This window comes from Phytophthora infestans, genomic scaffold (assembly GCF_000142945.1).
Source record: "Phytophthora infestans T30-4 supercont1.2 genomic scaffold, whole genome shotgun sequence".
In the NCBI taxonomy this organism is placed as follows: domain Eukaryota; phylum Oomycota; class Peronosporomycetes; order Peronosporales; family Peronosporaceae; genus Phytophthora; species Phytophthora infestans.
Window position 1 is genome coordinate 4,130,340 of NW_003303757.1, and position 25,827 is coordinate 4,156,166.

A 25,827-nucleotide genomic window follows, 5' to 3' on the forward strand; every position below is an offset into this window, starting at 1 on the left:
AACCTGAGCCTCAGAGTCAGGGATGCCGAAAAATAAATTGGTGCTGCAATTATTGTAATAAGAAAGCACCAATTATCTATTGGAGACTTTCTGGAGTAAAAGATCAATTATTTATTTTCGCTCCCGTTGTAGCACCAATAATCTATTGGGCGGTGTTTAATTGGCCATACATTCTTTGATACGGGTGCCCTCGCTGTGTACCAATTTTGCTGCACCAATAATTTTGTTTTTGAGCTGAGGAAGTTCAATAATCTATTTTGGTCTAGTCAGCTCTCTAGCCCAATTATTTATTTTCTGCTTTGATTAGCAATAGATAAAAATGCAATATTCGGCATCCCTGCTCAGAGTGGCTCTTAACCACTGTCACGCGTGCCATGCCATGGCACTAGAAATTGAGCCATGGCATGGCATGGTTACGAATAGAATTGCCCTGCCATTGTGCCATCATGAAAACTATTTTTAGATCATACATTGTTGAAGATAAAAGGAGCATGGCACATGGCAATTGCCCTTTGCCATGGCACTTGCAAATGCCATCCGTGGCACTTCCTGTCATTTTATTTACTTTAAACTCTAGCCCTAGCAAGCGCTCATCCAATCGGATCAAAGCATTTCGTGCCATGGCATGGCATGGCGTGGTTAAGAGCGACCCGCAACCTGTGAACCAGTACATCGCAACAAATACGAAGTTTAACCATTTTAACCCGAGCTTTTATTCTGTATGATACAGAGTACGAATCGTCTTATATTAAGTAAACAGCGACTCGCACCAAAATAATTCCGCTACAAGCCTTCACTTAGACACGTGAAATCATTCGTACAGAACGTAACATAAATGCCGACAAAGTGGGTAAACAGTGACAATTTATCCAACATCTGGAGCTATAACAAATTTCTATTGACCCTGCTATCATGCAATCATCACAAGTTCATTCCAAAAGGTATTTCTCGTTAAAACGGTTTCATAATGGCCTTTGGCGCCAAATGAAAAATGGTTGGCGCGAGGTTGTGTTATCCAGAGGAAACATTTGGTCAGTTCCTAACTAACGTCTTAGTGAGAAGGACCTGGCCAAATTATTCCTGCGCTTGTTTCCGACTACGCCTCCGCGTCTGCGGTACGTTTCCGCTTTCTGAATCGAATACGACGTCGCTGCACTGGTGGGATAGCGGTGCCATCGTTCCACGTTTGGTGCCATATTTGTGAGCATGTCAGCATGTTGCCCGTTTCTAGTCTTCTTACTCGGATGCAAAGCGGTACGTGCCCTCCCATTGCATCGCTACAACGCGGGCAGAACCACATGCTCTCGAACGACTTTGTCTTGGGCGGCGCAAATGCTGAACAGACCTTGCACAAATGCTGACGATGTTTGTTGTCGATGCCAGGCTTGTACAGGTCTTCGACGTTTTCAAGGATGTGCTCTTGACGCGGGACTGGAATGAAGACGAGGTCTTCTGCGATCAAGTTTGTCTCGAAGTGGCTGGGCTGCAGCCCGAGCAGCTCCGTGTGCAAGCGTCGCAGGTAGTCAGCGTGGGTGGTGGTTTGATTCCTTTTTGCTTCTGTACAATTTTGTGAATAATGAAGCCATTCACCACTGCCATGTCAACTATACCCAAGAAAAGTTGTTTGTAGTATTTGCGATACGCCTCACACTTCTGGATACTGTACCGCTGCAGCCTGAGCTGGTCGTGCACGTCTACCCCTCCCATTCCTTTTGCGTAGTCCACGACCAGCTCAGGGCAGGGTATAGTACTACGTGTTTCATTCTTCTCGGTGCGCTGGACGGTGGCAGGGTGTGTACTGCATCCCGTAGCAAGCATGTACACAGCATGCGAATCCATACAGCTCAACGCTACCAGCTCTTGATGCTGGCGAGACTTTGCAATACGATACGTGCCTCGCTCCATGTTCTGCGGACGCTGCTTCTGCCTGAATGTGATATCGTTACACAAGCCGAGACGATTTGGCCGTACCCACGTGGTACAAGCCCATTTTCAGCAACTTCAGGCTGAGTGACACAGTAGAATAAAAGCGGTCTGTCACTATCAGACGCTTGGTGGGCTGTCTACTCAGTGCCTTTGAGATATTGCGCAATACGGCCTTGGGCCCTGCCCCCAACACTTCGCCTCGTTTGGCTTTCTTTTTGTCAGCACCACAATAAATCGCCAGTCTACAAATACAAATACATAATACGAGTATTAGAATTTAGCTAATTCTGTACAATACAGCAGTACACATTCCGTAATATACAGCATAAGGTGACTTACCTTGCGCAGTATGCTGTCTCAGCACAACAGGTAAGGTAGAACTTTGTTTCGTACTTGCTGGGCTTGTTCGGCATGTAGACACGGACTGGATTGAACTTACTGCGGTTGGGAATCATCCTCTCATCAAAAGAAATCACCTTACCGAGGCGATATCCACGACGAAAAGTTTTCTCCACTGTTTGTAATACTGGACGAATTTTCCAAGCTCGATCTTGCGCGGCTTAACTATTAGAGCTGTCGCTGAAGTGTAGAAGTTTCATGATGACCTCAAAGCGCTCACGTCTCATGTAGCGAGAGAAGGTTCCCCTGGGAATCGCACCATCTTCACCTTGACGCCAATGACCAGCGAGTCCGTCGCGAATGGGGCCACAGCTCGAGCAAATAGCAGCGCTATCACATGCACAATTTCGTGTGCTTTGATGAGTTTGAACTTCTGCAAGCCGCTCATGATCTCCTTGACACTGGGTACGCTGACACCTGGGTCTTTTTGCTGTCGCTTCAGAAGTTTGGTGCGTCGGGATGCAGCCAAGACAGGGATATTTTGCTCACGGTAACGGTTCGTCTCATCTGCAATTCTCTTCCACATCGCTTTAGGCAGAAAGTAGAAGAACATTCCCATTGGGGAGTCCGCAAAACCAACAGCAGAGCGGGTTGGTCCTGAAGGCCCAGTGTAATAATCATCGGCAGCATCCAAGCGTACGTCAGCTACATAATGCATAAAATACGGAGTAAGTCATTGTACTAGTATGCTTATTCTGTATAATTGTGAATTACCACTGTGGTCCTCATCGTAAGTCCCCCAGCCGCTAGAACCAAGTTGACGAAGGTCTTCGGGTGCCATGTCAAACGTGTAATCCATTTCCTCGTCACTATCAAGCTCCTCAACGTCGTCAACTCCTTCGTCGCGTGAGTCATCGTCGCCATTGTCGTCATCATCGGCTTCCGACTCAGAGCAATTATTGTCTGCATTCTTGACAAAGTTGACGTCGTCAGACCTAATGCTGTCAAACAGATTCTCACTCCGCATCGCATCCAAAAAGTAATCGCCGTCAAACTCATCCAGAGGGTCATCATCACGGCCATCAATTTCGCTCTTCACATCGTCCGAGTGACGATGCTGATCGTGGTAATCTGCATCATCCAGAATAGGCTGGGGTGCGACACTGCCTTGTTCTGTATTGTGCAGAACTGATAGAACAGCTTCGGCAACAGTAACCCGGGGAGATAATGTGTCAGGAGCCACTGAATCTGCACCATTGTTCACTGGAGCAGCTGCTTCCTCCACAGAAATGTCTGCAGCGTTCAATGGAGCAGGATCAGCTGGCAACTGGACCTGAATTGACAAATCTACGCGATGCTTAGGCTCTGCCAGCAGACCCAACACCAGCAGGCCCTCCTTTCGGTTAAATGCCATGAGCTCCGGCTCACCTAATAAATAGAGCGTAAGATACTAACCGTAGAAATACAGAATTGGCACAGTCACGCACCAACAAAATAGTGTTCGCCTCGCTTGGACGGATCTAACCGACCCTTGACCCCAGGTTTTACATAAGTAAAGTCAGTGCTTAATCCCTTAGGCTTACGCGCTTTTCAACCTCCGCTTGAGATCTGACGCCACAGCTGCTTGAACGTCTTCTCGTCGGGGTTATTCATGCTGCGAGTTTTTGAAAATTGAAGGCTTCAAATGAAAGAGGAAGAGGGTACTTGTAGGTTTCTTATTAAATTTTCAAACCTCTCCGTCGTTTATACTGGCTTTTTTATTTATCGCACCAAATCTTCCCAGCGCTAAACCTACATGATAATGTTTCAGTACAAATATTTATATGCGGAGTTCGTACCAATAGGAAATATTACCGAATGGTTTATCCTATTATATTGCTTAATCTGTAGAGTACAGAGTCCCGGGCTAGAAGTACTCTACACGGTCTGTACGGCCCGTCCACTTGTGCCTCTGTTCTTTTCACCGACTCGATACGAACCCGCGGACACTCGCCCACTAAAATTTATCAGCTGGCCGCTCCAATTTGGAATCCAAACCTCAAGCATGGCTTGTGAACGAGACAACAGACTCTAGCTCTATTAATACGTGTAGTCCTCTAAGAGCCGCGTACAGTAAAGATACCCTTTCTATTTTTTTAATACACTTGCAGTATGCAAGTATTTAGCGCAGAGCGAGTAGCAATAGTCAATGTTAGGTGACAGATAGAACGAAGCCTACGAGCGTTAGTGGAGTGAGGAAGGCTGCTCAGCAGAGCGTATATTCCAGAACGAATAACTTTCTGTGTTGCTACATTACCTGTCTCTCCTTCTCTCACACATGCACCACACAGCAAAAACCCTTTTGGGACAAAAGCCGGTGGCACAAAACCCATTCGGGACCAAAAGCCATGATACGCGTTGAATGGTAGAAATCTCTCAGCCAAATGTATCGGTCACGCTTGGCACCATCCATTCAAACACCGTGCGCGTTGCTTTGACCGCCAAATTCTGGTACGACTACACTCATCGGGTTTGAGTGAAGCACTTCGACAAGCTATTAATACATTAGTTGCCGTCACATTACGAACATAAGATGCCTGGTCCTGCCAACCACCGAAGCCGATGTCACCTTCACCGCGCGATGCATAACCGTAGAAGGATGGCTGGTCGTTCGTGAATCCCATTTCGGTCAAAATGATATCAAACACTTGCTTTCCGTCGATGGAGAACACGATGTTACCAGCAGTGGCGTTGACGCGGACCTCAACGGGGCACCAGACGTTTTCTTTCACGTTGAACGGTTCGTCGTACTGCCAGATCTCGTCGTATTTGGTGTTGGAGGCTCCAACGCCAAGCTCCAACTTGGAGCTTAAAAACTTGCCGGGTAGAGTGGTCAGGCCGTCAATTACCTCCCCAGAAGCCTGCAAGCCGACCGTCTCAAATGTGATGGAGTCTCCTGCCAGGTTGGCCAGGTTGGCCGAGCACGGAGGTGATCGTGGCTCCAATTGCATCTTCCGTGAAGCGGTGAGTCTCCACACGACGCGAGTTGGTAATGGGCGCCCGTGTCAGCAATGCTGTTAGAATCTGGCTAGATCCACATCTAAGCTGGATGTAGATGTAGCCACGTATCGCTGTTATCGAGTCTGAACATGAAGCTAAAGCTCGTGCCACGGTATTAATAGATGCGGCTCGCAAGTGTTGGAGGCATCAACCGTCAATTTACTCGAGACACGCAGCTTTGCTTCGTTAATTTGCAAGACCTTGATCACAGAGTCTGTGACAGACCGTGGCACAGTTCAATCACCGGAAAGTGCACAGCTCTTCCGCTCATGCAACTGTACGAACAGAACTTGGAGGTAAGGTGTGAATTGGTGTGTCTATCGTGATACATGTGCTATTGGTGTGCTTTAGGTTTCTGACAACTACTTGGTGGCCGGGTTCGCGGCATCAAGTTTGCGCCGCTTTGCGACGGCACCTGCAAGTTCCTTCAGCGTCGTGACTGTGTCATCCCAGTTGATGCACGCATCCGTGATGCTCTGGCCGTAGACGAGCTTGGACGGGTCGTCGCCAAGCGACTGGTTGCCCTCCACGATATTGGACTCGATCATAACACCAAGCACATTCGTGTTTCCCTCGGAAACAATACCAGCCAGGTAGCTAACTACCTTTCGCTGGTTAGCGTGCAGCTTGCGCGAGTTGCCGTGCGAGCAGTCCACCATGATTTTGGACGGCTGCTTAGCCTTCTTTAGCATGGCAGCAGCCTCATCAATGTACTTTTGCTCGTAGTTGGGGCCATCGGAGCCGCCACGCAGGATGACGTGGCAGTCCTTGTTGCCCTTGGTGCGCACAATCGATGCCAATCCGTGTTCGTTCAGACCGAGGAAGTTGTGAGGCTGCGACGAAGCAACGGCAGCGTCCACTGCCACCTTGGCGTTGCCGCCCGTGCCATTCTTGAATCCCACAGGCATCGACAGGCCACTGGTAAGTTCGCGGTGCAGCTGGGACTCGGTAGTACGCGCGCCGATGGCTCCCCACGAAATGAGGTCTGAGGTGAACTGGGGCGAGATGGTGTCGAGGAACTCCAGACTCACGGGAAGACCCAGCGAATTCACGTCCAGCAACAGCTTACGGGCAATGCGAATACCCTTGTTGATCTTAAAAGACTGGTCGAGGTCCGGGTCATTGATCAGACCCTTCCAGCCCACAGTCGTACGGGGCTTCTCGAAGTAGGTGCGCATGATCACCAGAAGTTCTCCGTTCAGCTCGCCCGCAAGAGTTTTCAGACGCTTGGCGTAGTCCATGGCAGCGTCCACGTCGTGAATGGAGCAAGGGCCGACGACCACGACGAGGCGGTCATCTTGACCGTGCAGGATGCGGGACACGGCGTCGCGCGTAGCGTCCACCAGTTCGTGCACCTCAGGAGTCACGGGCAGTTCCTCCAGGACGCAGGCAGGAGGCACCAGCGGCTTAATGGCGACGACATTACGGTCTTCTAGACGCTGACGCTTGGTCACACGTTCGGTTTCAGGTGCAGGGTGCGGCTGGGTGCTCGGCATTTCTTACTTAACAGGTCCGAGACAAATTCAGGAATGCCAATGCTTCTGACCACAAGAACATTTGTGGCCCGGGGGCAGTATTTAGTGACCCAGGGGTTGCAAATAATTACATTTTTTGTACATGTCCACGCGGAGTGGAGAGAAGACCAACAACAACAATATTGTGTAATACAGCTCGCGCGGCATGAATGTAAAGGACAACCACATGTGGTCCTTTGATATCATGGACTTTATACTGTTTTTCTTAATGGCGGAATTCGGCTCTTTCAGGAAAATTGTGTCCTGAATGAGGCTCGTGTGTTGGACGTCGCCTGTTCGAGTGCGCTAATTTCCGCTATTGTTTTGGCCGGGTGGTCTGGTTTTCAAGGCAACAAAATTTGTTGCCTTGAAAACATTTAATGTAACTAGCGGTTATGCCCGGCACCGCATTGCTTTCAGAACAATGCAGGACCATGATCCTGGTATAAGATCAAGTGACGCTAAGAACGTAAAGCATGAGCATCCTCTGAAAAAATAAAGTCCAGATTGCATTACTTTGATTTACTCTCCAGAACGGTATTACATTTGGACAAGTAGCTGCAATCGATACTGTAGCTACTGCTGATATTGCATATTGGGAGAAGCTTTCTACAATATTGACGTATCGTCCGCATTTATTGTTAGATGGCTTTGACTTTAGCAACCATCTTGCTATTCCAGAATGTCCTGTTCGTTTGTTCGCGAACGTTGTAGTCCTCACGATTCGTCGTTTATCCGTATTACGGACTTCACAGTTCTAAAAAGCATCTCAAGCCTAACGCAGATCCTGGTATTTGATAGCGTCTCCAACTTTTGGACTCCTCACCCCAGAAGTCAACAAGACATTTTCTTGCTGACTTCATACACTACAGGTAATTGTGCCGCTTTACCTCGTGGGTTGATCGTGATCGTCCTTAAGCGCAGTGACATTTAAGTGCATTGGTGGCTCGAGAACAGCCAGCTGTGGTGGTTTATTGGAGGCCCGTTGCATAAGCTTTTTCAAAACGAAACAACGCGCGAATTACTAAAATAATTCGGTCGCTGTTTCCATTTCAAAAGCAAAACCGATTTGCTGCCAAAAAAGTACTCACGGCGGGACTTGAACCCGCAATCTCTGCCTTAGGAGGGCAGCGCCGTATCCATTGGGCCACGCGAGCGTACATAAAAGTAGCTCCGCTTATATCTACTAGAAAGCTCACGCGGTGTTATAGTGTAGCCATCCTGGAAAAATTGTATCCCAGGGATACAATTTTTCCAGGCACTTTCCTCTCTCGAAATATTAAATTAAAAATTGGAGATGTAGTGTGTATAACAACTTACAGAGCCATACATATGAATTAGCTTGAAACACAAAAAACTAAGAAATACAAAAGTATGGACAGAAACAATTTCATTTACCCACATAATCAATTATCAAAGGGTAGACCAGCGCTCCCACGTCAGTCATGGGCAATCTGTGAACAAGCTCGTCACTTCAGAATTTTTCGTAGGCGTACGAGTCTCCGCATTATTATGAGCACCTTCGGCCGCTTCTTCCGCGTTACGACCTTCGGTGAGTCGCACTGCAAGGGCGTAGGCTGTATCGTGGATGGCGTCCCTCCGTCGCTTGCACTGACCGAGGCTGACATTCAGCCGCAGCTTACGCGTCGTCGTCCTGGCCAGAGCAAGCTCACGACCCCGCGCGACGAGAAGGACACGGTGACCATCATGAGTGGCACCGAAAAGGGATTCACGCTCGGCACGCCGTTGGCTCTCTTCGTTCCCAACGAGAACGTACGCCCTAAAGACTACAAGGAGATGGACGAGGTGCCTCGCCCGGGCCACGCCGACTACACGTACCAGATGAAGTATGGCACGCGCGCTAGCAGCGGCGGCGGCCGTGCTAGTGCTCGTGAGACTATTGGCCGTGTGGCGGCTGGTGCTGTGGCTGAGAAGTGGCTCAAGGAGAAGTATGGCACTTCTATTGTGTGCTGGGTGAGCTCAATTGGCACGGTTGACATGCCACACGACGTGCTGAACGACCCCAAGAAGACGATTTACAGTCGTGAGGACGTGGACACCATCGGTTCGATTCGTATTCTGCGTGACCCTGCTAAGTGGACTAAGGTGGAGGATGCAGCCAAACAATTGGAGAACGACAAGGCGTACGACGCTGAGTTCGTCAAAGCCGAGGACGACCTCACCACGCCAGCGTACATTGACACGGAGAAGATCGTGTACAACCGCAAGGGTGACGTTGTGCCTGCCCCGGAGAATCTGGACGCATGGCTAACGGAAGATTTGATCCCCGTGCGCTGCCCACACCCGCCGTCCGCTTGCGCCATGTCCACGGTTGTTCGCACGATGAAGGTGGACGAAGACTCGACGGGTGGTGTCGTCACGTGCGTGATCCGCAACGCACCCGTGGGTCTGGGTGAGCCGTGCTTCGACAAAATGCAAGCCGTCCTCGCGCATGCCATGATGTCCATCCCAGCCACCAAGGGTTTCGAGATTGGCTCTGGTTTCTCGGGCACCAGCAAGCGTGGTTCAGAGCACAACGATCCGTTCTGCGCAGGCTCTGACGCCGAGAACCCGGAGAAGCTGGGCGTGACTAAGAACGACGCCGGCGGTGTGCTGGGAGGTATTACCAGCGGCGCTGACATCTACTTCCGTGTGGCCGTCAAGCCCGTATCGACTATCGGCCGTGCCCAGCCGACTGTCGGCTATGACGGCAAGGAGACAGTGCTGGAGGCCAAGGGCCGTCACGATCCCTGTGTACTGCCGCGCGTCGTGCCTCTAGTGGAGTCCATGGCAGCGCTTGCCATCGCTGACGCTGCCATGATCCAGTTGGGCCGCGATGGCAGCAAGCTAGACGAGCCGGCGCAGAAGAAGCGTAAGCTTTAAGTAGACATCGTGAGCTTTCGACGCGTAGAAACAACATAGATAACGCTACGAGCGAACTCTGAAGCAGTCTTCATTATGTTAGATAAGCAAAAGCATTTACTACATGTACTTTTCTTTGGATTTCAGCAACAAAGGTTGGCATCGAGTCTCTCACAGCTCGCGTTCCCTGTCACTGCTGGCATATGCAGCCCAGCCTTCTATGGACCCCACCTCTCCTCTATCTTCTTCTTCATTTCGATCACTACCCACCTCATCTGTCTCTCAGCCTCGCTCTTCGCCATTTCATGTCTCGTTTCGGTTTTCTCATCATTCCATCGTGCAAAATGTTGCAACAGCTAACGCGTTGAGCAGTCAGGATGCTCGACTGCACTCAATACAACGGACGGCGAGGCGTAGAGAGACAACGGGAAGCGACTTCTTCAGCAACTTCTCAGCTACCAATACCTCACCATGCAGGTGTTAAGCAGGACAAAGCGCTATTTTGCTTCATCACTCGGCAATGCGTGATGCCTCTCGGCATGCTGCTTCGGCTACTGATGTCGATGCACCCTCACCGCACTCCGGAACGTAGCACACGCAAAAGAGCAAGCCTAAATAAGCGACGACTCATTGCTCAGCGTCCAGACGATGTTCGAGGCCTTTGTGTCCACGCGCGTCTTGTCTCCCTTTACAAATGTGATACCAGCCTGACGGATGAATGCTTTTCCTGTCTTGCCTTCAAGCTTAAGTTCTTCGCGAATATACTGTACAGGAAGCGTTGGACGATACCTGTCGTAATGAGCAAACTACTGTCAGTAGGAAAACATGCCGTAAATCCTCACGGCAACGTACGCTTTGCACATCGCTCGAAGCGCGCCGAGTCGGATCGCGGGGACCATGACGTCCATCAGGTAACCTGCCATATTCGGAGCATCTACATAGAGTTTGAAAAAACGATGGTAATCATTCATAGCAACCGCCTGGCGCACCCCAAGCGCATGGGCGATCGCCAGGTCTGCACGCAGCCTTGGGGTTACCATACCCAGCACGTTGTACATGCCCAGCTGACCTGCATTCGAGTCCCCCTTCTTGGCTTGCAGAGACACGTACACACAGTACAAAATGCGGTACGCGAGGAACTCGATCGCCTCGCCTGGGAGTAGTTTTTCGTACAGTTCGTGGAGTTGCGTCTGGCACTGGTTAAACTCGTTGATATCACCCGACTCGAGCGCAACCCGCGCGTGGGTTTCGTACACGGATACGGTGAATGCGTTCTTGATATGCTGCACTGTGCAATCCTGGCGAATGGACTTGAGCTGGCTACAGGCATAAATATAATCTCGGTCACCCTTCTTCCACTTCGACTTGACGAGCTCCAGCGCCTTGTGCAGCACTGGCTCGGGTCGCACCGTCGAAGGATGCGGGGGAGAGGTTAATCGCAAGTATTCCTTTTCAACCGTCTGACTAGTACCTTTAATGACCATGGCTGCAAGGTCCAGGTCTCCGTCCTGCGTAAGCACCTGCAACTTCTTGGTATCTACTTCAGGGGTCACTAAGCTCTTGAGTTCCTGCTGGGTCATATGGAATCGCTGTCTTCTCTGGTTCTTACGCTGTACATCCGCGTCTTGGATCTCAAAGCCGTCGTGTTTGCGCTTGCCCGTCTTGTTCTTCTTGCTAGAAGGGTCTTTGAAAGGAATAAAAGTCTGATTGGGCTGCAAGCTACTGCTATTAGACGAAGGTAGAACCTTGTGGCCCGCCGCTCCGGGCATCGGTCCGCCCATCCCCATCTTGGTCTGCATGGCCGCTGCCGGAGTGTCCCCCACAAGCACCGGCAGAGGTTCTGCAGTCCAATTCTTCGTCCACAAACTGTTTGTCATAATTGCATTTGTAATCACCTCCTTAAGAAAATTCTGAGTGATACTCTGGTCTGCTGCTCCTTTGCAGCGCGCGAATGCTCGCTTTACGTAGTTGTGCAGTGCATCTGGCCACTTGGCGTTGCCTCCCATGGGCGAAGCAGCAGTCAGAGCTGCAGGCTTCGGTGTCGAGAAGGCTCCCGGTGGCGGGCCAAAGTTCCTGGGAGGGAAACCGCGGTTCTGAAGACTGATATTAAACTTTACAGGAGGTGCAGAGGCCACCGTCTTGGATGGTGCCAAACTTTGAACACTGCTGCCGTTGCTCCACTGCCACTGGGGCGCGGAGGGCTGGGACGACACTGGACGAGGCGGCGGCCGCATCATTGGAGGCGGTCCTCGGCCGTTGAGCGCAAAATAAAGAGAAGGGGGCGGTGGACGAGCGAACCCGGTGGTCATGTGTGGCGGTCGAGGGGGAGGAGGACCGCGGGGTCCGTTAAACATACCAGGGCGAGGAGGTGGCGGCTGGAAGAGCTGAGTCTGATTCTGAGGCTGCGCGGGCTGCGAGGGAGACGCGTAGAATGATGAGTAGCCAGCGAAGCGGGCGGCAGCGGCAGCAGCGGCCTGCTTAGCGGTGAGACCGGCGCTCTGCGGCGGGTTGGACGTCATCTGGACTTCACGGCAAGGAGCTTCCTTACGCTATACAGCTATTCGGAAGTGTGGTGCTTCTATTCGGGTGGTGAAGACTCAGAAATGTAACTCTGATTATTAAAAGGTTTTCATCCAATAATGAAGCATTTTTTGCTAAAGAATTTTGTTCAATGGTGGAGCTCTTCGTTCCGTGTGCGGTGGAGCTTCCACAAAAGGATAATTCCGATGGTGATGACCACGATCGTTCGCCGATTGGGCCGCTCGGCAGTGCGCCGCAGCCAGCGCGCATCCTTCGCCTTGCAGCGTGTCGCCACGCCCGTGCTCGTGTCCGCACAGCAACCACGTTTCTTTTCAGCCAAGAGCGGCGACGACTCGCACTCAGACTTTCAGCCTCAGTACCACGCGGCAAAGTCCACGGAGAAGGATGAGATCATTAAGATGATCGAGAGCCACGTCAAGACGTACCCGGTTATGTTGTACATGAAAGGCACGCCTTCAGCCCCGCAGTGCGGCTTCAGCATGCAGGTAGTGCGCATTCTGCACGCCCAGGGCGTGAGCTTCGACAGCGTCAACGTGCTGGACCACCCGGAGATCCGCGAAGGTGTCAAGGAGTACTCGTACGTGAACTATTTTTGGTGTTGAAAGAGGAGTGGGGCGATGTGCTGACTGATGTTGTTGTTGATGACGATAGGCAATGGCCAACGATCCCTCAGCTATACGTGAACGGCGAGTTCGTGGGTGGCTGCGACATTATCACGGACATGAACAAGTCCGGCGAGCTGTCCGAGTTGTTGGAGGAGTTCAAGGAGAACTAAACACAACCAAGTAGACTTGATAAGGATTGTGGGGGCTTGGGTGGATGAACTGACATGACCGACGTTAGCTCTGGGGCGAGGACTGGCTCATCGACGAATATACGGGTCTATATCGGCTTACGAATGGCAATTTTACCGTACGCGTCCATTTACTCGGCGTCAATTGATGTACTCGCAGCGCTTCGATTATATTAATACTGTACTGTAGTTGTACGGGTATGTTATCCTTGTCTGCAACATCCAGAGATAAATTTTCTGACTGAGTTTTGCCCTCGCACCAAAACCTAGACAGAGACCTTGATGTCAAATATTGCTGCCCTGGCGTTTTCGTCGAAGTGCCCATTATTTTCTACAAGCAGAAGTACAGACTTTAAATTTCACTTCCGAATTCGGAGAATAAGTAAGTATAATTATTAAAGAAAACAATAATATTACATGAAAACATGTATTTTAAATCATAATTTTTAAAACTGTAGCGACGCAGGGCCTGCTGGGTATTTTACCCAATGAGTGTGGAGGAGGTGGATTCGTTAGATGCGTACATGGCGTCCCTGGAGCTGCCATCGGGCAACCACTCGATGGCTCAAGAAAGGGCCGAGCGCAACATTATCCACTCTGCTATTCGCAAAGGACACACTGCGCTTGTTAAGAACCGCCGCTATCGTCGACTACGGCAGCTTTTGGAAGCCTCTTCAGATGAGGACCATTATTTCTCGGATGGTATGATGCAACAGCGTAGTCCGGCGCTGTTCCACTTCTACTTGGGGCAGTATCTGGGTCTTAACAAGAGTGCACCTCCTTCAAAGGTCAGTGAAGTACAAACCTTGTCGTCCTTCCTGATGGACACTTGCCAGCGCAGCGAGATGGAGACTCGACGGATGGCCGAGCAAGAAACGTGGGGAAAATTCTCATCTGCGGACGAAAAGCAGGAGCAGAGTCGACTGGAGAGGTTGTATGGAAAAGATAATACCGAAGAGGAAGAAGAAGAAGAAGAGGAGGAGGAGGAAGAGGAACCGACGCTGTATTCTATCGACGAACGACGTGAACAACTCATAGAAATCATGAGCTCTAGATTTCTCAACGGGGAAGATGGCGCGTACGTGGATTATGCGGAGATTGACGCTGACGAGGCTCTGGATGATTTTGATGAGATGCAACGCGATGCGGAAGATCGCTATTTTGCAGAATCTGAGGTAAACCCGGTCAATTAATGCCCAAGCCTCACAGTCCGTGCTTGACCAAAGTAACTTGTTTTTACCATTCCTGCGCTAGACCCTTTGACCACTTGGCTCCACAGCGAGGATACTGCTGTCTAGGGTGTAGTGCACCTTAAGGATAGTTTACTCAACCTTGCTATAGGTATGATGCAATTCATGAACCTGGACTAAGGTAGTGGCTCTGCCTGAATGGGAGTGTCTTGTGTCTGTGAGTCTGGTGTCGTGGGTACCGTAACTCGGTTTTATTGTTGTGCATGCTTAAGACTCAATGCATTTATCAGTCACGGAAACCTAGTGCGCAACGGAACAAGGCTACGACAGTAGGATTGGGTACGACGCACACCGACGAGTACTTTGGCGGCGGCAAGATGAGCTCTACGCTGCTGGAGCGCATTGTTACTATTAGCAGGTTATTATTGTGCTAGTGACAAAACCAGAAGGTGTACTTGACATATATTTACGTCGGCAGTCGCGAGACTGAGAGCTGGTATTGAATTTTGAACGGCATTCGCGTCGACCTGTGGAGAGTTTTGCCTGGCAACAAGAATTTACCAACGGTGGCGCCGTCAACCCAACATGCATCGCAGCGAGAAGTCGAGCAGCAAAATCTGCCGTGCTCGAGAAGTTGAAAAGGCCCAAGAGCTGCATCGGAAAAAGATCGACGGTGTCAAATCGTATATGTACAGCATCATATCCAAGCCGGCCGCATCACGTTCTTCCACGTCATCTAAACTGAGACCATCTCGATCAAATATGGGTAGCATTTCGTCTATAACCTGTGTGCATGGTGAGCCACCGCTAAATGCCGATTCGCCAGCGGTCAAAGCGACGGAACTGGGACTTCAAAAAGTCGATAAAAATGGCGACAGCTCCGGGACCAGCGAAACGTGGATCTTGGATACTACGAGTAGTAACTCGAGCCGAAAAGATCAACCCACGGACGATTTTCAGCGATCTCTAGCGAAAATGGAGGAGTTCCGAGCAGTAGCGCCCGTCTCCGACTTGGGAAGCGTTGCCCCAACCAAGCCCCACAAGTTAGCGGCACCACCTGCAAGATTCCAAAAGAAATCCATGAATGGATCAGTTCGTGCCAGGCGCTTGAAGGAAATCAAACATGACAACGCAGCAGTGTTCGAACGCATACGCAAAAGCACCTCGCACTACAGCAACGGTGAACTGCAACGTGAATGGCAGAAAAATGTGTCGTACCTTTCGTCCATTAGTGAATTTCCCGTGTCAGGGGATTTACTGGTGTGTGGAAGTAAGCATCACAGCCCGGACGATGAAAGTCGTAGATGCTTTGGGTCTTCACCCAAGCGCTCCAGCTTTTTACGAAACGCTAGTCGTGCAGAACCTCTCCCAATCATCCCCGTATTTGCCCACCCTATCAAGTGTATCCCGACATCTCCGAAGAAGTTGCAACTGAACATGACACCAGGGTTCCGCTCGCTTCGGAAGGCGATGCCTCAGCAGCCATCTCTACCTCCGATATCGTCGCCACACAGCGTTTTGAGTACTGGGACAACTGATTTCGCCTCAAATTCAGGTAACAGTCTCCTATTATCTCCCAGAGACCGGAGTACTTGTCCAAGCAATTCTGGTATAGATAATCACTTCGCAGAGAGCGTTTCAGGGTGTCAATTACCTTATCGGAGTTCTACTGCGATTGCAACAACAAAATTTATTGGAGATTTGCACGGGAAGCCAGCAGAAAACGAAGTATCGGGCGAAGCAAGGTACCAACTGCTGAAGACAGGCCGCTTCGTGGGTGGGATATACCTCGTGTTGACTGTTTTTTGTGGGGACAGCGCTACCAACCCCTACGGTTTTGACGTCTTCGCGTACCATGGTGAACTCCACTGCGAGTATAAACTGAGTATCACAAAGGAAATGACCCATGAATTGATAGACAAAAGCAGCTCGACGTCTTTAGCAGCGACGACGGCAGCAGCGGCGGGGACCAATTTGTCCATGCAGGAAATTGCTCGTAGCATTTGCGACCGCATCAACTTCGCCATGCTTGGTGCTGACCAAGGCGAAATGGTATTCTTATTGCCGAATGTAGGAGCGAAAAGCGACCAAGCAATGTGCTTTGATGCGTCACCAGGACTCGTAGCGTTTTGTCTACATCAGATCATCGAGATCGAGAGTGACGAAGTGGTGAACACAAGCAATTCGAGTGCGCATCTTGTCGGTAGAAAGCGAAGAGCGCACGTATTCGCCTCGACGTGCCCTCCTAAACAATGCCCCGGAAATGTCGTGCCAAGAAATGCAGCGAAATCCGTTGACACAACGGGGCTTACGATTCACTTCCAGATCATGGATACTCTATCCCCGTCACAGTGTATGTCATCTCGTGAGTCAGTAGCCCCTGCTCTCAGTGTTGAAGCGAGTGTGGAGGAACTATACGACACTATTCTTCTGAGTTCGGGGCGGAATCAAAAGCGCATCGTGAGCTTAGAACGAATCGTTGTTGCTACCATCCAACATCTGCACATCATCTCAGTTCCCAATCGCTACGACGTCAGTACCTTGACGAACGAGGTAATTGTGAACTCGCATGTCAACACATTGCTGCACCCTTGCTCCGGTCGACGAGTGGGTGCAAGTACGCTCGAGAAGAAACGATCAAGACGGCAACTACCGCACTCCATCTCTCAGTTGTTTACGTCCCCGACACAAACTACAATCTTGATACAGTCTGGCCTGATCTGGAGAAATTGCTATCTGTTGGCTGAGATTACACTCGATACACTCGAGAGGAATACCAACAACAACATTTGTTCGTTACAGCAGAATCAGCAGAGGAAAATCCACGACCATGATTGTGATGTTATCGTCAGCGTTTTCAATTCTAACTCAGGTCATTCCTCGAGTCGAAGGCTTTCACCAGTTGCTATCAGTTTTCTGTTGGGGAGACTCAAGGCTAAAGCAAACGTTTTTACTGACGGAGATATCAATGAGCAGCACACTTTTGCTCAAGAATTGCTGGCGTACCTTCAGCTTGACGTGGATTTGTTTGGTCAAGAAGTAATCATATTCCCCATGTTAGAACACCCACGTCATGCGGACAACAACCACGAACCTGAAGTTGAAGCTGCAACGCCTGAAAAGCAAATTTTACCCCGCAGAACGAATTGGGGGGAGGAAAACATTTGCAAGGGCGATGAAGATGCTGGCAATGATGCATACGACGACAAAGAATTGAATATTGCTCCGAATTCGGACGGCACAGATGAAGAAGAAGAGCACGACGAAGATGACACAAGCTACAGCTTGTACACCAACGAGGACGCAGGCAGTTTGGAGGAAATCCTCGAAGGTCCAAAGACACGCAAATCCAAGGACGAAGAAATGCCGGAAGTAGATTCAACGTTAGAGACTCGGCAATGGCGCCAAGGTCGTAAGATTGGCGATTGTTTCTTTTTTCTCCAAGGCTCCTCAGACGGCACGAAACAATCTTATAGCATCGCAGCACGGGGTCAGTTAAATGCCCTTCCTGGATAACAATCAAGGTGCGCCAGCTTCTAAAAATTTCAGCAACTTCAAGCAGTAAGAAATTGATTGTAATCACGTTTCTATTCCGTTAGAAACTCGTTGTGTCGGTCAGTACCGGTATGGTGCTACCGTCGCCACGTCCTGCACAGCCTCAGCCGGGGGCCCGTCGGCCAGCCACCACGCAAGCTGCAGTCGATCTGGACCTTAAGAAGCGGCGCACGGACGGCAACAATTTTAACCCCTCTGTCCCAGCGCAGAAGCCGCTGAACCGCAAACGTTTCCTGCGGTTCCTTAAGTCACATGAACTAAAATTCGGATTGGCGCCTGTTGCTCGAGACGAAGCGACGGGCGAGGTAACGCTCGTCGTATGCCGATTCTGTCAGCATTTTGGTCGCGAGCAGCGGCCAGACAAGCAGCGCCGCTCCACGAAGAATGTCAAGTACTTTCGAAATTCCTTTCGGACTGACCAATACCAGCAGCACCATGAACTATCGCACTGCGAGACGTGGAAGAGATACCAGGCCAGCTCGGATGACGAAAAGATGGCTTTCTTCCCGTTACCGGTAGGAGCGACCTTAAATACACCAGTGGAGACAGTAAACCCAACCCAGAAACTCAAGGTTGAGTTGGCACCCGGTGAAGTTTGGGCTCTCGAGCCCACACGAGAAGAGAGAAAACGGTGCTTTGATATTGCACCGGCTATTGTGGAGCTGGTAGCTGTGTTGGCTATTGGAGCGACTGAGCCAACGGTGGAGAACGTTATTGAAAAGCAAAGCCATCATCTTATGGAGCATGCACACGAACAGACATCAACTGCGGTGAAATGGACTCCCCCGACCGGCACATTCCAGTCGTGCCATTTAATAGGGACAGTGATTGATCCATTGTACCGTGTCAAAGTGCACTCGCGCTCGCAGATCGACTGCTTGGGGGAACTGGCAGCGGCGGGATTGTCGTTTCGACAGATTTCCAGTGCCATGCGGTCATTTCGGACACATGCCGGGGTGTTGCTTCGCGATGTTGTCAGTAGCAAACGATCGGGCAATGATATCGCTGGAACTGCTGCTGAGAAACTGCTCCAAGGTGCACAGAACGCTAGTCCGGAATACAATGAGGAGCAGATAGCGGAGCTTGTGCGTCTGATTATTGCAGCGAACTTGAGTATCACGTCACGACTGTTGCGTGGATGCTGGGCCTTCTCGTTGGTGCTTCGAGCGTCCATGGAGCACGCACCCGTGCGATCGTATCTGGAGATCCGCGTAAAGGTGTATGGCGAAGGTGCCATGCACAACATTCACCTCATTTCTATCCCAGCGTTCGAAAACAAGTGCAAAGCCATGATGTACAGCACGTTGGAGCGGGTGATGAACGTCGTACTGCCAAACTGGAGACAGCGACTCATTGGTGTGGCTACGGACGGCGATGCCCAGATGCCAGCTCGCGTATTGGATATTATTGCGCGTCTGCAGCAAGAAGCAGCAACTCCCGTCGTGTATCGCTCATCAAGCGTCTGCCATCAACTAGACTGCATTGTGACGAACTTTTTCTCGTCTCTTCAGGGAGGCTGCTTCCTGTTGGTTTTGAAAGAACTGTCAGCTTATATTCGCCGACAACCTGAGCTGCTAGCGAGAATGACACCCGCTCCTGCGTGTCCCAGGACTACCCACTGCTCCGTAAGTTCTAAGGAGAAGTGGGTCGCGTTGGGAAAGGAGACAAATTGGATTGCAGCTCATCGCGAATTGATTTGTCAGTACCTCGACGTTGAGAAGCCTCCGAGCGCGCCAGATAGCTCGTGGTGGCTGTTTTTTGCGGCAGTGGACTGGGTCGCTACTCGTGCCAACGAGACATTCGAGACGCTGCTGCGCAACCACGCAACTATAGCTGACCAGATTGCAGCGGTTGCTGAGCTGTCTACGGAATGCGCTACGGCTTTCCAAGCGCTGGGGCCTCTCAATGACTCGCTTCTATCTACAGACCCGGCCGGCAACAAACTGTTCAAGTCACGCAAGGGTCGATTTGCCTTGAGCAAGCCCAGCATAGTCGCGTTTATCAAGGAGAATGACGTGTCGTCAATCGAGATCATCAACAGCGTCGAAGCTCCCATTGTTGATCTGACCGCGGAAAACTTGGCATTGTGTGGAGTTAACATGATCGAGTCGCTGCTGGAGCTCAGCATTGCTCTCGGTGACGAGCGAAGCGTCAGTTCTTCAAGCCGAGGATCAAAAACGCCAAAGCTGACAGACTTCCTACCGCCGACGCTGCCGCACGAGCTGGCACAACTCAGTGAACGTGAGTTTACGTCTTTGTTACAGACGTACGGCCCCATGGTACGCAGTTTCCTGTCTGAAGAGGAAATCGACATGATGGACCAAGAGTTCCAAGGTTTGCGTCGTGGCGCTGTGCGCGAGTCGGTGCTTAGTGCAGCACTGGGCAACTGCAACGCCGAGACACCGTTTGAAGAAGCGTGGGCTTTGACCGAAAACCGTTTTAAACTTCTTGAGTGCTTCGCAGGAGGGCTCGCTAGTGTGTTTTCCTGCCCTCCTATTGGCATTAGAGGCAGCACCAGTGACCTGGCACTGTGTCGAAGCGATATGGACACGGCTCGTGTGCTGCTTGCTGACTTCGCGTTGGAAGGATCGCTTCATGCCCAGCAGTTCCCAGCTTTGGTGGATTTAAACGAGAAGCTGGGAACACACGAGACAAGTCGAAACATTGGAAACGTTGCTACAGCAATGAAGGTTGGTTAAAGCTTCTCGATGACAGCGTTGTTTTTTCTTGTTGGGATTGTTCAAATAGCTTCAACTAGGTAGGAAGTCAGTGAACCCAAAGTCCGAGTACACAATGTGTACACAAATTAACAGAATATTTCATCCGACTTCAAAGCACGTAGAGCAGTCGAGATGTCTCGCTTCCTGGCTGAACCCATCACGACCAAGACGTCGGAGAGCGTGTCCGCGCCGGGCATGTCCATCGGCAAGTCCAGTATGCAGGGATGGCGCGACACTATGGAGGTAAGACGCTTTACTTTCTCCATGCAAAGGAACCACAGTAGAATGAGCAATTCATTGACACGCTTTATCATCTTGCAGGACGTGGACATTATACAGATTCCGATGCACCCGTCCGTTCCGGACACTACCTGCGTCGCCGTATTCGACGGCCACGGTGGCCCATCCGTCTCTACTTACATGTTCGTGAAGCTGCGGTTTAATGTTGTGTCATTGGTGGTGCTAACCAGATTACAACTAATTTGTGTTTTACAGTGCGGAGAAGATTATTGGAGCTATCACAGCAACGGAAGCCTTCAAGAAGGATCATAAGTCACCGGAATCGCTGGCTGTGGCTCTGTGCGAGGGTTTCATGGCAGCCGACGAGATGCTGAAGGAAGACCCAGAGTATGCCACGGCTTGTGACGAAGTGGGCTCGACGGGTCTGTTTGCTATCATCACACCGAAGGATATTGTCTGCGCCAACGTGGGCGACTCTCGCTGCATTATGAGCAACGCCAAGATCCCAGAGGTGTTGCAGCTGTCCGTGGACCACAAACCTGACTTGGAGTTCGAGAAGCAGCGTATCATGGCTGCGGGCGGCACAGTCTTCCGTGGTCGCGTGTGTGGTGGTGTGGCTGTCTCGCGGAGCTTTGGCGACTTGTGGTTCAAGCGCAATGCCGAGTTGAGGCCCCACCAACAGCTCGTGACGTCGGAGCCGTGTGTGCGAGTACAGCGTCGCGACCCGGCCGACGAGTTCCTTGCGCTGTGCTGCGACGGTATCTATGACGTTATGAGCAACGACCAGCTGCGCAAATTTATCCGCAGCAAGCTCAAAAACGGCGTCAAGAACCCCAAGGAGATTTCCGAGATGCTAGTAGACGAGTGTCTGGCCAAGGGAAGTCGCGACAACATGAGCGCCGTCATTGTGCTCTTTGAAGCTGCTCTCAAGAAGTAACTCATGCATAGCGAGGCCGGCGTATGCCCTTGCCGGGTTTACTTGCATTATTCTATCGTCATTGTGTTTCTCTTGACTTTAAAGAGATTTCTGTTAAGATACCAAGTCTCTACTTGTGTAGCTGTGGGTTCGTGACGTACTCGTATAATAAGCTGGATCGCAGAGCCTCTATGTGGTTCCTGGTATTGTTATCTAAGGATACATCGACATCATGAGTTCCGTCCACGTGCGCAAGTAATAGCGCCGGGTAACGATGTAAAAGCGCCATGAGCATTGGTCGGTGCGCTTCAGGTTCTGGAGCATTCAAGTCACTTCCAAGCTCCAACGCAACACGGAAGCAGCGCACCACATCGGTATCCACCAGTAGCGGAGGCGGTATCTGTTGCCCGATAAGAAACTCCAGCGCCTGCAATGCGTTCTGCTCCACACAAACCACCGCAGCATAGGCGAGATACCGCAGTGCATAGCAACACTGGAACCTTTGTCTTCTCGGGAAATACTTCTCGTAGCGACACATGCCATACAGCAAGCATTCATGGACATCTTTAGATAAAGGCACTGATTTACTGCCTGTTTTGTTGGATGGATACAGAAGCAGCTCCATGATCTCGGTCTGGTTGTGCACAGCAGCACAAGAGAGAGCGTACCCAAGCAGCTCTTGCACCGCCTCAACTGCTACCCCATAGTGGATCTGCAGATCTACCACATTCGAGTGACACGCCTCTGTATTTCCTTCTTCGCATGCCTTCACCAACTTGCCTTCCAACTCGGCCGCTACCGCCCCCATCGCTCTCCTGGCTACAAAAACAAAAAGTTTAAAGCAGCATTACAATTGTAAAAACAAGAAAATAAATTCAAAGACACCAAAACATAATTTTTTACTTGGTTTTGTTTTTCTCAACATTTCCAACTACACTGCTGCAGGGAACGCCATCATGAAGCTGCAAAAGTCGATGAAGATGTAATCGGTCAGGAAGTAGAAAAACGTGGCCAAGAAGATCGAAATGGGCAGCGCCGGCAGCGCCTTGTGAAGCACAGCCAACAGGAACAATGTTCCTCCGAGACCCTAATACAGAAATCACCGTGGTTAGTTATGCCCTGTACGAAGGAAATGCGGTATTAGACTTACCATCACGATGCATACGAACGTAACCGCGAAGGTTGAGAAGTCCTTAATAGCAGCACGACCGACAAGTACACTGTAGAAGATGAAGTCACCCAGTCCCAGCTTAATGGTCTTGTCATCCTCGTCCTCCTCCTCACGTTGACGTTCACGTCGTTCACGTCTTGCTTGTACGGGGCATGGCATGTCCAGCGAGCACGAGCAGACGTAATATTTGTGGAAGATCAAGAGCCAGAGACGGTCCTGGGTCGGGAAGAACTTCTCAGCCACCTGTGGCGCCTTCCACGTGTCCTCTGCACTGAAAGTCTCGTAAAACTCCGTCAGCAGAGCCACGAGCGCTTCCAACGTCTCACACTCGTACGTCGTAAAGTTCGACTCAGCCACATTGCGAGGTCGACTGGAAGAAGACATCACTGGAATCGGAGACGAGTCTGTGCGGTCTGTCGTGGGCTGAGGCACCGGGACAGGAACAGGAGCCACCACTGGCACTGGAGCAGGAGCGCGGGTACTGTTTGTCACTGGAGTAGTACCGTTGTCGTTGTGGTTACTGGTACTCGACGACTGCGACGTAGCAGACGACGACTGACGTTGAGCTGCGGTTACCTCGTCTGTGGGCGCGTTCTTAGGACGCTGCTGTTCCTGTTGCCGACGCTGTTGTTGTTGTTGTTGCTCTTGTCTGTGACGGTCGTGTGATACACCGTCACGAACGTCCGCTTCGTAGAGTAGACCGGGCAATGGTGCTTGTTTCTCCTGGATGAGTCCAATAAGGTACTTGAGTGGGCCACAGGGAGTCAACACGGCACAGAGATCGTAGCACGCGAACATGACGCAGAACGTGAACGTCGTCCATTCAGGCCACATGGAGAACTGCCACGCCAGAATGACACTCACCATGACCAAATACCCATTTTGGACAAATTTAGGTGTTCCTTTCTGGTAGAAAATGGAAATGACTCCCACAAAGCCAAAGTTGACCATCACGAAGAGAAAAGTGGGCCAATCTACAGCCCAACCGAACTGGTCGTTCACGATCTCGTCCACCAGTTGACCCCCGACGAAGCTTAGAATGGCTGTGGAAGCGAACATGATGTAACCGCTCAGGAACTTCATGCAGTTGTACTTGTACAGCAGCGCCATGCCGAACGTCAATAGCGCGATAGCTCCGATAATTACTAGAGCGTTCACCAGCGACTCGCCGATACCGGAGCCTCCGCTGCTAGAGCTCGAGCCTGAGTCTCCGTACACGAGATATGTCGACATAGAAGCCTCAATACTGTCGCTGCGGTAGTTGACGACCACGAGACTGGCCACGATCATCGTCACGCACACGGGGAACACGATGGCCCAGAAAGAATTAATACCATGCATAAGGTCGTCGTAGCCCTCGCCCTCTGGCGGCGCAACCTCCTGCTCGCTCTGTTCATTAGGCAAAGGCTGAGGCGCCGCTTGGCGACCTGATCCAGGTGTGTCGCCGCTATTGGGCGTCGTGAGCTTGTCGTAGTTGCTGCCGGCCAGCAGCGCCGTGTTATCTGTGGGCATGGCGCCTTCCTCGCCGCGCACCTGTGCCATCCAAAGTCTGTGGGTCTGCTCTTGCGGTGGTAGACGCTTGGTCTCAGGCAACTGCCCTAGCAATTGTGGCAAAGCTCCGCTCGATCTCACACTGATAGACAGTTCTGAAAAGAATGTATGGGCAATTCCCCTAGACACAGTTTTGACTTGATATTTGTACTGAATTGGCTAAATGCTGAAGCATTGTATGGATTTTCCACAAGCTGCCATAGGCGAAGACAGTCTTCAAGACGGTCGCTTATGGCCACAAAGAAGGCTTTGTATTACACGTGCAGTCGCATGAAACTATCGGTTATGAAAGATGGAAGTGTTGGCTGGAGAACAGCGATGGCTGCAGCCCGTTACCGTTTCGATGGAAAAGGCGATTGCTTTTAATGAATGCGACGTGCTTATGTGTGTGTGTGTGTCGTCGTCAGAACGGGACGATCAGCCGACTCTCGAAATCTGTCGATTGGATCACCTGCAATTGAAGAGAAATTGTTAGCAGCGATAGCGAGGACCTAGCACACAATGGTTGCGAGTTTTAAGCTTAGACCTTGACAAAGTCATCGTAGATGAGGAAATCGCGGGTCGGTGTTGAAGAGGCCTCATCCATGACATGCTCGATCAGTGACTCCACGACCTTCATTGTTGTTGAAACCAGATTTTCGTTAGCGATCATGATAATTGGGAAATCTCATAATAAATGGGCTAGACTGTTAGGCGCAATTGTAATACCTGTTGTTGAGATTGGATGGCGTCGCTCTCGGTTTCGGAGACCTTGGGAAACACGAGAGCACAGTAAGCTCGAAGGTCGTCGCGTGAGATTTTGCCATCGCCATCGAAATCGTGGATCTTGAACGCTTCTGCTTCGAAAGTGGCATAACGTTACCACAAGTACCTCTTCCACGTTCTGCTTTAGGACACCCACCTTTGAGCTTGTCGCCTTGCGAGCTACTGTAGCTGAAGACCTGAGCGAATTTGGCAAACTCCTGCATCAAGCGTTCGCTATCAATGCTTTATCGTTTTGAGCCAAGCATGCGTAGACCTTGCTTACCGCAAAAGTGATCATTTGCGTTACTGTAAGCTCCAGTGACTTGAACAGTTGATCTCGCAACGGGTTCGCCGCAATCGCTGGCAGCGCGTAAAACTCATCCTTCGTCATATCTTCACCCTTCACCAGCGTCTTGTACCTCCGACGAATGCGGTGGATCTCTTTCGGAGGAGCTGCAGTATAACAACATCAGACAAGGGCAAACGAACGACTTAAGTATACTGCGCTCATGCATACGCGAAGTGTTCACATGCACTTCCTCTATCTGCTCCTCGCTCAAGTCGCACGTCTCCCCTGACGACCACAAACTGCCCACCAGGCCCATTATTGGAATGAAAAACTGACTTTGCGGCTCTTCATTCCTATCCAAATCTCTTTTATCCTCTACTTACTCGTTCTCCTGAATGCTCGTCGACCCGTTGCAAGCTCGCTTCTACTTTTTGTTG

At 50.7% G+C, this 25,827-nt stretch overlaps 10 protein-coding genes and 1 non-coding gene across 11 annotated transcripts; 6 read left to right on the forward strand and 5 right to left on the reverse strand.

Moving 5' to 3' along the window:
* Nucleotides 1-5,616: 5,616 nt before the first annotated feature.
* PITG_01768 (DAHP synthase) lies at nt 5,617-6,819 on the reverse strand (the record flags this gene model as incomplete). Its single annotated transcript, XM_002908333.1, has 1 exon — nt 5,617-6,819. One exon carries the CDS (start codon nt 6,798-6,800, stop codon nt 5,667-5,669), a length of 1,134 nt encoding a protein of 377 aa, XP_002908379.1.
* Nucleotides 6,820-7,902: 1,083 nt separating this feature from the next.
* Nucleotides 7,903-7,975, reverse strand: PITG_25502. The gene has a single exon. It is a non-coding gene; the product is annotated as a tRNA-Arg (tRNA).
* A 292-nt stretch (nt 7,976-8,267) lies between these two features.
* PITG_01769 (chorismate synthase) lies at nt 8,268-9,701 on the forward strand (the record flags this gene model as incomplete). Its single annotated transcript, XM_002908334.1, has 1 exon — nt 8,268-9,701. One exon carries the CDS (start codon nt 8,331-8,333, stop codon nt 9,699-9,701), a length of 1,371 nt encoding a protein of 456 aa, XP_002908380.1.
* Nucleotides 9,702-10,291: 590 nt separating this feature from the next.
* Nucleotides 10,292-12,233, reverse strand: PITG_01770 (leukocyte receptor cluster member 8; the record flags this gene model as incomplete). The annotated part of the gene is made up of 3 exons (XM_002908335.1): nt 10,292-10,469; nt 10,533-11,773; nt 11,843-12,233. 3 exons carry the CDS (start codon nt 12,197-12,199, stop codon nt 10,292-10,294), a joined length of 1,776 nt encoding a protein of 591 aa, XP_002908381.1.
* Nucleotides 12,234-12,401: 168 nt separating this feature from the next.
* On the forward strand, nt 12,402-13,163 carry PITG_01771 (monothiol glutaredoxin-5, mitochondrial precursor; the record flags this gene model as incomplete). The annotated part of the gene is made up of 2 exons (XM_002908336.1): nt 12,402-12,798; nt 12,873-13,163. The coding sequence occupies 2 exons, from the start codon at nt 12,407-12,409 to the stop codon at nt 12,994-12,996; spliced, it is 516 nt and encodes a 171-aa protein (XP_002908382.1).
* A 339-nt stretch (nt 13,164-13,502) lies between these two features.
* PITG_01772 (uncharacterized protein) lies at nt 13,503-14,207 on the forward strand (the record flags this gene model as incomplete). Its single annotated transcript, XM_002908337.1, has 1 exon — nt 13,503-14,207. One exon carries the CDS (start codon nt 13,503-13,505, stop codon nt 14,205-14,207), a length of 705 nt encoding a protein of 234 aa, XP_002908383.1.
* A 582-nt stretch (nt 14,208-14,789) lies between these two features.
* Nucleotides 14,790-17,383, forward strand: PITG_01773 (uncharacterized protein; the record flags this gene model as incomplete). The annotated part of the gene is made up of 3 exons (XM_002908338.1): nt 14,790-14,980; nt 15,134-17,243; nt 17,345-17,383. 3 exons carry the CDS (start codon nt 14,790-14,792, stop codon nt 17,381-17,383), a joined length of 2,340 nt encoding a protein of 779 aa, XP_002908384.1.
* Nucleotides 17,384-17,830: 447 nt separating this feature from the next.
* On the forward strand, nt 17,831-20,458 carry PITG_01774 (uncharacterized protein; the record flags this gene model as incomplete). Its single annotated transcript, XM_002908339.1, has 2 exons — nt 17,831-18,733; nt 18,782-20,458. The coding sequence occupies 2 exons, from the start codon at nt 17,831-17,833 to the stop codon at nt 20,456-20,458; spliced, it is 2,580 nt and encodes an 859-aa protein (XP_002908385.1).
* A 137-nt stretch (nt 20,459-20,595) lies between these two features.
* PITG_01775 (protein phosphatase 2C, putative) lies at nt 20,596-21,776 on the forward strand (the record flags this gene model as incomplete). The annotated part of the gene is made up of 3 exons (XM_002908340.1): nt 20,596-20,722; nt 20,801-20,901; nt 20,975-21,776. The coding sequence occupies 3 exons, from the start codon at nt 20,612-20,614 to the stop codon at nt 21,654-21,656; spliced, it is 894 nt and encodes a 297-aa protein (XP_002908386.1).
* On the reverse strand, nt 21,766-22,443 carry PITG_01776 (uncharacterized protein; the record flags this gene model as incomplete). Its single annotated transcript, XM_002908341.1, has 3 exons — nt 21,766-22,158; nt 22,216-22,323; nt 22,408-22,443. 3 exons carry the CDS (start codon nt 22,441-22,443, stop codon nt 21,766-21,768), a joined length of 537 nt encoding a protein of 178 aa, XP_002908387.1.
* Nucleotides 22,444-22,566: 123 nt separating this feature from the next.
* Nucleotides 22,567-25,492, reverse strand: PITG_01777 (presenilin-like protein; the record flags this gene model as incomplete). Its single annotated transcript, XM_002908342.1, has 7 exons — nt 22,567-22,722; nt 22,786-24,404; nt 24,784-24,808; nt 24,884-24,970; nt 25,066-25,196; nt 25,259-25,319; nt 25,385-25,492. The coding sequence occupies 7 exons, from the start codon at nt 25,490-25,492 to the stop codon at nt 22,567-22,569; spliced, it is 2,187 nt and encodes a 728-aa protein (XP_002908388.1).
* Nucleotides 25,493-25,827: the final 335 nt, after the last annotated feature.